Below are 12,561 nucleotides of genomic sequence, written 5' to 3'. Positions count from 1 at the left end.
AGAAAGCAGAGCGCAGTGGCACTGGGCCTCAGGGCACAGTGAGACTGTACACCTGTGCGCTGTGTGGCCAATCCACTCAAGGACACAAAAAGTACAGGAAAAAAACTTACTGTGAAAAATCTAAATCATCCACCTCCAGTGAACTTTCTGGCCGGACTTTTGAAACCTTCGCAGACTTTAAAAAGGCTGTGGATGTGGTTTTGAGCCTTCAGTCCCAGACCCCCCGGCCGTCTGAGCAGGCATTTCCACCTGTACATATTTCAATCCACACTTGCACTTTGCATATTGTTGCTGTGTTTTTACTGTAGCTGTAGGTGAGGTTGTGTGCACTCAGTGCCAGACCCCAGAAGCCTTCTCAGCAGACATTTCAATCTGTACATATTTCTGCTCACAAAAGCACTTTGCATATTGTTGTCGCTGTGTTTTTGATTGCTGTTTAAGTTGCTGTGAAAGTTTATATCTTTGTAATCCTTGAAGGACTGACAAAACAGCACTGATTCTACTCATTCTTGTTTGTATTATTAATCTGTATCAGTATTAGTATTGCCATTATTGTTATTTTAATGTTTATCATTATTATAGTAGAAGATTAGTTGTTTTTATAAGAAAGATTAGTTGTATTGAAACTGCTGATTAGTCCTGGTGTCCTTTAGCTTTTTAATCAACATTGATGATACCTGTTCAGTGAGTTTGTATGTTTAGCAGCTCAAACCTTCCATTGTCAGATATTTTATGACAAATATAATTACATCTGTTTGTCTATATGCTGTTACAGAGGTAACTCGTATTGTGTAAAGCATCTTGACCTTTGGTGTTGACCAGTTTGAGGAAACAGAATGTGCTTACTATCTTGTCTAGTATGGTTTTATTGTTTTCATGACATTTCAATTTAAATCATGTCAGTGATTTTGTCTACAATGTAGTGCTGTTTTTCTGTTTCCAATTTCATGCACTTTATTTAATAAAGTGGTCAGTGCTACAGTAACAGTGAGTTGTGAAATATTAATTGATGAGTGGGGTATATTTGTTTATCAAAAAATAGGGATACTGATAAAGGGCGCCAGATTACTTACATGAATGACATTTACCTATAGCTCAACAATATCAGATCTTTTCAAGTAGCTTTAATCAGCCTCAGCAATGCTAAATTACTTTTAAGCCTCCCAGCAGTCATAAGGGAATTCATAAAGAGAAGAAGTTACTAATGTATTCACATTAGTAACTTCTTCTCTAATGACTTTGAGGAAAAGACAAAGCATTCTCACACAAGTATACTTTTGATATAATAATCTGTATTTAATTGAAAACAATATGTCCAGTAACGTGAATACATTACATGAATTATGCTGCATTCTTCAACGGCTTCAAGAGGTATTACAAAAAACAGTTGATTCGAATCTGAAATGGTTAATATCACACATATGGAATAGTACAGATGATATCAACAGTCTCTGCAACATTTTCTTTGAATGAAGTGAGCTGTATTGTGGACTCCTCCTGTAGACTGCTGCAAATCCCCCAAATCGTGACTGCGACATCATTTCTGGTAGTAGGGGACTGCGTTCACGCCCCTCCCTGTAATCATATACAAAGAAAATTGTATTGCACCCTGTTATCAGTTTTTTTCCCCACACATCACAAAGAAAATGATGACAGAAGTTTGTCACTTTGATACATAAAATCACCTTTGTGCTTGCAGTAAATAGTGGTACACGGTGTACAGACACATTCAATAACAAAAGAAACCAGTCAAAAAGGGACAAGGTCTATGTTCTCTATTCACCACATCAGGGAACTAAGTGAAGAGTGAGTGTGATTGATATTTGGTAAATATATATATATATATGATCAATTCAACATCTGTACACTGATAATCGAAATGACAATGTGATGGTGCATACAACGCAGTTGGATCACAAGAGGGAGCCACTCCCCAAGCCTGCGTTGCTCATTCATAAAAACATCACCGCCCTGACACACTGCACTAGGCCACTAGAGGGCGCACTTTAGACCAAAAACAGCTACACTTCTAAACTTGATTTGCACTTCGCATGGTCCCATCGCCCATGGCATGGCGTTCATTCCAGGAATTGTGTATATTTGATTAGATGTAGACAGTGTAATATGCAGTACATTGGAGAAACAGGGAACACTTTGTTGACTAGGTTCTCACAACACAGGCACAACACTATGAGGAAAAAAGACACTAACATCCCCCTGGTTAAGCACTTTATTGAGCATGGCTGGCCCCAGCTCACTGCACTGATCCTCCAATGTAATCCCAGGTGGTCTGCAGCCCAGAGACAACGAGAGGAGAGGCTCTGGATACACCAACTGGGCACTTTGATTCCCTGGAAGCTTCAATTTCAAAACTTCCTTCCCTAAGCCTGGCGTACACCTACATTCTTACCTAAAGTTAACCTGAACTAACAAATTACCATCAGAATGGAAAAAAGGCAGATTACCTGTCCAGCAGAAATAAAGCGACTATGGTGTCACTTCTTAGCCCACTGGGGTCGTGAGATTGTTGAAAAGCCATGATATTGACTCTGGTCTGACCTCTTCCATCTAGTGTCATCACATATGAGAGTGCCCAACCAGGGTTGTTAACTCCTCAGTAAGGAAAGTAAACTCTGAATGATGTCATCACTTGTGATGAACACTGTAGGAGAGAAGAAAAACATAGTGGGAAAGACAAAAACAGAGTAAAAAAACACCCATATATATTTACACTTACAAAATGAACTTTCTTCTGTCAATTATTGTTTTTTTTTAATGTCACAACCTCCTCCTCCCCTGGCATGGGACCATCAAATTAAATTAAATTTTAAATTTTAAATTAAAGTTTGGTTTGATTATGGTTAGGGCAGCTTTCCGCATGCGTGATTTATTTGCAGTCTCTGGAAGCAGAGGGATGACCATCTCCTGCTTTGACTTGTCTTTGTGTAGGCCTGCACAGTCTACAGAAGGGTTATGAAGGATGACAACATTTTCCCTAGATGTTATCTTTATTTAGCAGTAACCAACATAGTCCTCTCACAGTCTGATAAGATTTTCTGAATATCAGACTTTGATTGTTGAATTGGTTCCCCGCCAGTCAGTCAGTGGTGATTTTTGCATGTGGCTGTTACTTGTTATTCAAACAACAATAACACTGTTAGAGACCATAGATTTCGATTTCAAAGGGTCTTGACACTACAGAACACAATGCAATCCCCACAGAACTGTCACAATAAAAGAAGGGCGTAGGTATAGACAGTGCAGACAATGCAACCGTGCTATGGCCCGTGACAGGAGCAGGCCCTGCCAGGTTACGAGCACGACTTTGTTGGTTACATGGTAAAATTACAGCTAGATTCATCATGCAACAGTAGACACGCAGCTCACGTCATACCACTAGACAAGCAAGGACGTGCTATATATACCCTCAAATGTGCATATCCCCCTTTGCTGTGGTGTCAGTCAGTAGTTTTACCTACAAGTTTTTAGCAAGCTAAGCATAAAAAAATAGATTCCACAGAATGAATATTGTCTTATTTTCTTAAGTTAATCTTAAGTTTCTGTTTCATTATGTGACAAGAATACGAGACTTTAGCTAGGTGAAACTGGCTAAAACGCAAAATCTGACAAGTAGACTAGCAGAACACACCTGCAAGCTAGCAGTCCTATTCAAACATAAAAGATCTTCCAAGAGGTGGTTGCTGTGAGGCAACAGTGCCAACCTGTTGCCTCACAGCAAAAAGGTTGTGAGTTCAAACCCCAGTTGCCCCCTCCTTTCTGTGTGGAGTTAGCATGTTCTCTCCAGCTTCCTCCCACTATCTAAAGACATGCAGGCTAGGTGAATTGGTGTCTCCAAAATTGTCCATGGTTGTGTGGCTCTGTGATGGACTGGCGACCTGTCCAGGGTATACCCAGCCTTTTGCCCCATGTAAGCTGGGATTGGCTCCAGCCCCCCACGACCCCGTATGCAGGATAAGTGGTTGACGATGGATGGATAGATGGAAGTTCTTTCAAGGAGAGAGAAGAACAGGAGGAGAGGGTTGCCAAGCTCCCAAATAAAATAGTTTTGTATTTGCCATGCGGCTGTTTTAATGGCTGTTATCATTTCAGGGACAGGTCGCCACCGAGGACCTGTTTACGCCATAGCTGGCCGGTGGTGGCCACATGGTGTTGTTTTTAAGTAAGCCACTTTTCTTTCTCATTTACCATAATCTCTTGCCTCTCTGTCGAAGACAGAATCAGAATGTGGTTGTTGACGAACAAGTGGGGACACTTGACTCCGCAGGCTTGGGTCTACATGCTCTAGCTCTACTCAATGTAATCTTGCTATATCAATAGCACTGGAGCCCCCTATTGGTACTGAACTGTAATAACCTACAACAGCCAATACGTAACATTAATATAAATAATAATAATATAATAATAATCTTTATTTGTAGAGCACTTTTCAAGTTACAACAAGTTACAAAGTGCTTTAACAAGTGTAAAGACAATAATACCCAAAAGAAAATAATACAAAAACAATACAAGATAAAAGCAAGAAAACATTGAAAAGACTAAAATACACATTTAAGATAAATATAAAATAAGTAAAATAGAATAAAATAAAAGGGATAAAATAAAGTCAAAAGTATGTTTTAAGAAGGGACTTAAAAGAGTTCATGGGGCAGGCTGTTCCAGAGCTTCGGGGCCCTGACTGCAAATGCTCTGTCCCCTTTAGTTTTCAGTCGAGACTCTGGAAAAGACAACAGACCTCTGCCTGAGGATCTCAAGGTACGTGCTGGTGTGTATGGGACTAAAAGGTCAGAAATATAAATATAAAGCTTTAAAAGTGATCAATTCTAAAACATACTGGGAGCCAGTGTAATGAAGCTAAAATAGGGTGATGTGCACATATTTCTTTGTTCTGGTTAAAAGCCCGGCAGCTGAGTTCTGGACAGTCTGGAGTCGATCAATAGATTTTTGGGTTAAACAAGTGAAAAGGCTGTTGCAATAATCCAGTAGTGATGAGATGAAGGCGTGTAAAATGGTCTCGGTGTCCTTAAAAGTTAACATAGATCAAATTTTTGCTATATTTCTAAGTTGATAAAAACATGATTGAACAAGCTTTGTGGTGTGCTGCTTGAACTTTTAATTACTATCAAACCAAACACCAAGGTTCTTTGCAACAGGCTTAATGTGATTTACTAGGGAACCCGCAGATGGCATTATTTGGTTTGCCATCTGCTGGGACCCAATGACCAGGTTTCGTCTGAGTTCAGCTGGAGGAAATTATTTGACATCCATTTTTTAACTTCACAAAGGCAGTCGTAAGTGCATTCAGCATTCCAGGGTCTGTGGATCTGACGGGCAAGTACATTTGTGTGTCATCAGCATAAATATGAAAAGAAATACCATGTCTGAAGCAGATACAAGGAAAACAAAATGGGTCCTAAGACCAACCCCTGAGGCACACCATATTTAACTGGACAGAATGAAGAGACATAGTTGTTTACTGACGTGCAAAACTTCTTATTTGACAGGTAGGATGAAAACCAAATAGAGATTGGTTTAAGGAGATTAAATATTTACTGCATACAATCAGTTGTTAATCCCTGCATTATAAGGAAACAAGGCACACTAATTTGCCAATATAGGGTTCCCTTGTAGACACGGACACAGTGCGTGTGTGAGTGTGTGCTTCATAACTGTTGAGCTCAAGGGCCCATCATAGCAGCCTGCGCTGGGGCCCATTGTTACTACCTTATGCTACTGCATTAAAATAATCCAACTGTACAGCTACTCCACTTATATTGTTATTAGTGTGAAATTATGAACAAAGTAGACTAGTTTTGATCCAATTTAATATAGGTTGAATTTGTTCATGTATTATAACTTACTGTAAAATGTGGCTAGTATTTTTACTTTCATTGAAGCATGAGTACACAAAGTGAGCTTTGTGGGACAAAAGGAGGCACAGAGAGAAGAGGTGATGTAGAGATAGGAGAATCAGACAGATTAGATGTGCATTTAAGAACAAATACTGCTCTGGACTGCAAGTGTAATGACTGAGGGATTTTAACATAGCTAAAACTTAGGCTATATTTTCATTAAATGTTCTTCCTAATTTTACATTAAATAATCACAGAAGTCCCACAGTGTTTCTCTCTGTGTGTATGGTGGAGGGAGAGAAATTTGACTGGGGGTTATTTTCCAGGTGTTGCGTGCGGCTCCGCCCACCAGGCTGGGGGCTGGGGGCTGGGCCGGTGCTCCTGGGCTTCGCGCGTACAGTGAGGACACACTCACCACCAAGAGCACAGCCTCCACACAGAGTAAGGACGCTTGGTTTTCTTTCTTTCAGGGAGTAAAGCTGCTGTCTTATCTGAAGTGAAGCGGCCTCACGGAGCTTTCTACTCACACAAGATGTCGGAACGTTCTGTGAACGACCACCTCGAAGGGATTTTATCAGATTTTGAAGGTATGTGGGCTATAATATGGAATTACTTTACTACTGCCGGTTCTTTGGCATGTAATAAAACCAGCTCCAGACTGTTTCAGCTTCTCTATTAAAAATGAAACCTGGCGTCTGAATCAGGGCTAAATACATGCTCTAACTTCTTGTTAAGTAGTTTTCCTGCAAGACAGGTACCTATAGACTGCAATATAGACCCGAGTTGTTGTTGTTTTCGTTGTTAAATTTAGAGCTATGTATTTACCGGGTTAGAGAGCTATGTATGTACCAGCTATGTGTTTTCGGGCTGTATTTGTTAAAAGACATCACCGTGGGCGGACAAAGCACATTGATTAAACTGTTGCAACATGTAATTGATAGTGGTATCCGTAGTTCAGCCATTAGCCAGTTATGCAGAACATTATATAAAATATGGCATTCTGAACAGATATGAACTGGCAGAAGATATTTTCCCTCCTTACATCTTTGTTGCATAAGTCTTTGATTTATTTTAATTGCAAGAAACAGTTTGAATCACTTCGCAATGTTTAGTTTTGTGTGTCTTTGAGTCAGACCATAATCACCAAGTCAAAAGGAAACGGAGGGTAAGCACTAATAACACAGCTCTGAAAGGCTTTTCACTGTGTGGGTGAGAGAGAGAGAGAGAGAGAGAGAGGACAGTATTGTATAGAAGCAGTACCTTCAGCCCTGTGGAAAGCTGGCTGTTGGTCTCAGATCGCTCCTGTTTGTTTCCCCTCAGCTAAACTTCAACTCTGTTAAACCAAGGCACTGACTTTTTTCATTTGATCATTTTCCATGAAAGTGGATAATCCAATAATGCATAAGTAAATATTTATATAAAAGGGAACAATTTTAAAATTAGTAGAAAACACTCAAAACAGTCAAAAACCTACCACAAAAATAGCAACAAAAACAAAACAACAGCAAATTTAACTGCAGAAATGGGAAACAGTGTATCCAGTTTCAGATTTGAAGGACCGTGTCCACTCCAGTGAATAAGGCCCGTTAATAAATCATTCAGAGTAATTCATAAATTATTTTACTGTAACCATATATCAGCCAATATGCACTGGTATTTTTTGTTACTTATTGGCAATATCCAACCAGACTGAAATCACGGGACTCCACAGAACAAATCTTAATGCTGCAGCTCATTGGACTATGATATTCAGAGAATATTAATCCTAACAAATAAATACAAATGATGATAATAATAAATTAAAAAATTATTTGTAGGTGGGTGGCCCTACCCTACCGCCCTCTATTGGCCCTACCCTACCGCCCTCTATTGGCCAGCCACCTCTGAACAAAACATCCCTCTGTGTCGGGTGGGTAGGCGTGTCCGACTTGTAACACAGTGGCCGCTGTTCATTTCCTCTTTCCAACCAACAGACACTATCATTTTTTTTAATGATGACCGCAATTCTTCCATAACCTTAACCACATATTTATTATTGTTACCATGATGACGAAGGTCCTCTAATCTTAACGTTGAAGTCATTTTAACCCAAAGCATGATCTTTTTCTCAACCTAACCAACACTTTACCATCATGACACAGATTTGCAGTGATTTCTGTAGGGGAAAACGTCACCATAGCTCAGTTCTTGTCTTTAGTTTGGCCCATTGTAGGAGTCAAAGAAAATCATATTTTGTCCTTTTCACCTCATTTAAATCCATCGTCAACCACTTATCTAGCGTACAGGATCGCGGGGGGGCTGGAGCCTATCCCAGCTGACATTGGGCAAAAGGCATTCACACTCACACCTAAGGACAATTTTAGAGACACCAATTAACCTAGCCTGCGTGTCTTTGAACGGTGGGAGGAGAGAACATGCAAACTCCACACAGAAAGGCCAGGGGTTTGAACCCGTGACCTTGCTGTGAGGCGACAGTGCTAACCACTTGCCCTACCGCGCCGCTAAAGCGCACACACACACACACATATATATATATATATAATCCAATCACAAATTAACAAGATTTTGTAAAAATAATTGTTGGTATCAAAAGGCTGATGTATGGGATAATATTACAATATAGAGGGGGGTTCTATATTTCTCGTTGCCCGGACACAGCTTTTTAAAAGTGAATATTTTAAAATATGAGGTGCCCCTAGGAACATTATTCAGAATTACCATGCATATACATGTACTTTTCCTCTCACATACGCATATGAAACCAAACTCATTCACATACTATACTGAAAAGCTCACACACATACAAGTTAAATGCTTTTACACACACAACTGAAACGCTCTCACACACTCAAGTAAAATGTATGTTGTATAAAAGCATTTCAATACGTTGTATGCTAGGATTTCAGTTGAACAGGAAGGCATTTCAGTTGGACAGGAAGGCATTTCAGTTGAACAGCAAGGCATTTCAGTTGAACAGGAAGTTGTTCAAATAAAAGCACACATTTCACAATACAAGCGAACAACTGTTGATCGTCCAACGGCATTATGTTTATTGCTTCTGACAAGCATTGGCGCATAGTTTGATTTCTTCAAAAGTATATGCTCAATTTCAAACTAATCAGATGGGTCGGCTTTAGCCCACTGCTAGTTATCAAATGCCAGCACACCAGTGCTGGGAGGCGCCATAGGGAGGCGCACTCTGACCAGACAGACTCTTGGCAGAGCTAGAGAAGGAGAAATTCTTTAAGAGACAAATGTGACATTCACTAAGAAGAAGAAGTTACATAAAAAATGAATTATCTGTGCGCTGAATAGTTTTGAAGCTCTATAGATTTATTGTGACCTTTGAGTAGGTCTTGTGGATATTACATGTTTCTTGCTTTACTGTATAGTGTGTAGTGAGGCAAAAGGGTGAAAAACATTAACTGATAGAAAGCACATATTTGCTACAAGTGCATTCGATCAGCTGATATTTTTGCTCTGTGTGGGCTACTTGCCTGAGAATACCTCAGAGTTTGCAACATTGCAATTAATGATACATCTAGTGGGGTTCATAATTTCTCAGTCAGCAGGTCATTCTTTGTTTAAGCACTTTACCCAGTTTTGTTTGGATTTGTGCTCATTCTCTTGTCTTTAAACTAGACTTACTGTACATGAGAGCAGCAAACAAGGCACTCTTCAAGACCTTCTCTGGCTCTAGTTGCTGAGTGTAAGGCTCCTATGTTATCTTCAAGTATAAGGTACAATGTTAAAAAACTGCATAACTATTTCGTCTTCTGACCTTTTCTGACCAAGGTCAGAAGACGAAACAGTATTTTCACTTTTCTACTTATACTAGACTGCTCTCCCTTAGCAGAAGAGTTAAGCTTTAATATTCGATGTTTTATCTGTGTTGCATGATGAGTCGATTCTTTCAATTGACAATCAGAATGTAAAATGAACATTTTCAGTAGTAGTAGTAAAGACAAAATAAGTCTAAAGTATATTTTGAATTTCTTGCAATGGGAACCATAAACCATTTTTTTAACGGACATAAAACACAGATGTTTAAACAGTGGACAATGAGGAGATCCAGTGCTGCTCTTCCTAGCAGGGAGTGGGAATAGAAGTAGAGAAGGCCTTTTAATGCCTTAATAGGCCAAAAAGTGGAAATAATAACTATGGCTACCATTATGCAAGCAAAATAGCTCATGTTACCATATTTATCTTAACATTAGCTTACCATTGACTTATTAAAAGAAACACTATAATCAAGTGACATCCAAATTATTGACTCATAACTAAAGTTATGTGAAAATCTGAATTCAGGTTTAATTGATTTGCTTCAAATAATTTGTTAGACATTTAACAGTTAGAACTTAGTTTAAAGCTGATTCACGTTTAGACAATTGTGGTGTTGCAAACCACAATTACAGTAAATACTTAGAATCATTAAGGCATTTTAAATCTTATGTATAATGTCAATAACATATAAATCATGATTTAAAGTTTTGGTGTATAGCTTTAATGTTAACTTACCTGAAGTGCAAGCTGGGATCATTGGCAGGGACCAACCATAGAATTTCACTTGTATGTGTGTCAGGTTTTCATTTGTGTGTGTGTGAGAGCTTTTCAGTTGTGTATGTAAAAGCATTTCACTTGTATTTGTGTGAGCGTTTCAGTTGTGTGTGTGAGAGCTTTTCAGTTGTGTATGTAAAAGCATTTCACTTTAATTTATGTGAGCGTTTCAGTTGTGTGTGTGAGAGCTTTTCAGTTGTGTATGTAAAAGTATTTCACTTGTATGTTTGTGAGCATTTCAGTTGTGTGTGTGTGTGTGTGAGCGTTTCAGATGTGTGTGTAAAAGCATTTTACTTGTATGTGTGTGAGCGTTTCAGTATAGTATGTGAATGAGGTTGGTTTCATATGTGTATGTGAGAGGAAAAGTACATGTATATGCATGGTAATTCTGAATAATGTCCCTAGGGGCACCTCATATTAAAAGCCTGCTTTTCAGTTATATTGTGGACATGGAAAATACATGACATGCATGACATGTAATCTGATTGATAAACCTTTCACAAACAGACGTTGTTCTTCCCGTGGTGTTTCCAGGCTCAAAATGAGGTGGAGGTAGTCCAATCCTGATCATGTGCACACAGGTGCATGTGCACCTTGCTCTAGCAAACTTTTTACAAGCAAAGTTTTTTTTAGAGTTCTAAAATGACAATTGTTATGGACTGCACATTTTATTAAAATAAAGGTGCTCTGTTCAACATTAAATCAAACATAACTTAAAATCTAATGTGTTGATTTACAGAGTTAACAAACTGCATGTTGTTTAAAATCAAATCAAATATAACATGTATCGTTTTCATGTATAGCTCAGGCTCCTCTTGCAGTGTAGCTGATGACATACAGTATTGGCACATGACATGGTTAAGCTCTGTTTGAGACTGAGAATACAACTTTAAATATTGACATACTGAATATCTTGTAAAACTATTTGAAATTTTATGGAGGCTGCTGCCTCATAATTCTCTGTTCAGGAAAAACCCTGCTTCTGCTTGCCAGCACTATTTCGCAGCAAGCTTCCTGTTGCCTCTGTCTTTTCAGTATAATCACAGGATAGAGCTGCTGTCAGTGATGTTAATGATATTTCTGTAGACCTCTTTGAAACACTTTAAATCAGAAAAAATATTAAGAAAAAACATGAAGTAAAAAAGAAAGAAAAGCTTTAATAACTTTAAGTATCTTAAAGGTGAGGACTGTGTGAGGGTAAGAAAATCAGAATGAACAGTCTTTGTTCTTCCTCAAGGTGATCCATCACGCCCTGAGAGCCTGCAGGGACAGAACAACAAAAGCTGCCCTCTCTCCTTTCATGCTTACTTTCTTTCCACATTCTTCTGTGTAGACAGTTGTTGATCTGTGCCTCTAAACAAATTAGTGTAGCCTCTGGCCGCAGACCATGATGATGGAAGATGATGCATCATCCCCAGCACTCACTTCTCTTTTGTAATCAGATGGATATCAGCCACTTTCTAAAACTGTGATTTAAGGAAGATTTCTTCCACAGTGTAAACGTGAACCATGAAATAATGCTGGCATTCAAAACTTATCAATAGATATATTTTGGGCTTTTGGAGAAAAGACAATTGTAAACCACTGTTTTAATTAAAAGTGCAATAGTTTGTCAGGATTTCTGATCACTGCTTAGTTTGAGTGTTTATCTAAATGTATTCACTTGGTGTGCACCTGATTAGATACAGACTAATGCAATCCTATACAACTGTTCTGTTCATGCAGTCTACTTTTACTGTATGTTGCCGATAATCTATTGGTTTTTTTTTTTGACAATTTCTTTTTTTGGATGCGTTTTAAATTTGAGATCAGTTAGTGATAGTGTAGTACTGGACTGCTTTATATTGCATGGTGTTTCAAATATTCTGACCTTCTATGTATGTAAACGGGAAACCATTAGAAACACGACCTCAATAATAAAAATATATTTGAATTTGCACATTTAGAACAATGTCACCGAAGGATGTTATGGCAGGGTTGTTGTATTAGACTGCATTAGACAGAGTGCATTGGACCTACTACAGGGGCCCCTGAGTGTAGACTACTAGTGTGTGACTTTCCGTTGGATGCATCACTTTGTTGTGTTTTTCAGGCTCACACACAGATCAGAGGTGGTGATTGACAGGTGTGCAAT

The 12,561-nt window shown here is 38.8% G+C and overlaps 1 protein-coding gene across 2 annotated transcripts in view; it reads left to right on the top strand.

Annotated features, from left to right (window-relative positions):
• Positions 1–6,278: 6,278 nt before the first annotated feature.
• sept12 (septin 12) overlaps positions 6,279–12,561 on the top strand; it is a 120,003-nt gene continuing 113,720 nt past the window's right edge. The window contains exon 1 of one of the 2 annotated variants that reach the window (XM_038738967.1): positions 6,279–6,457. In XM_038738967.1, the coding sequence (XP_038594895.1) occupies positions 6,403–6,457 (55 nt within the window). In that variant the 5' untranslated portion in view covers positions 6,279–6,402. The remainder of the gene's footprint in view (positions 6,458–12,561) is intronic. The other variant, XM_038738959.1, reaches the window with a different exon arrangement.

Source organism: Micropterus salmoides, unplaced genomic scaffold (genome assembly GCF_014851395.1).
Source record: "Micropterus salmoides isolate LMB-PRFRI ecotype aquatic unplaced genomic scaffold, ASM1485139v1 Ms_hic_scaffold_10, whole genome shotgun sequence".
Classification (NCBI taxonomy): domain Eukaryota; kingdom Metazoa; phylum Chordata; class Actinopteri; order Centrarchiformes; family Centrarchidae; genus Micropterus; species Micropterus salmoides.
Note: the sequence above shows the minus strand (reverse complement) of the source record. Positions and strands in the feature narration are given on the sequence as shown.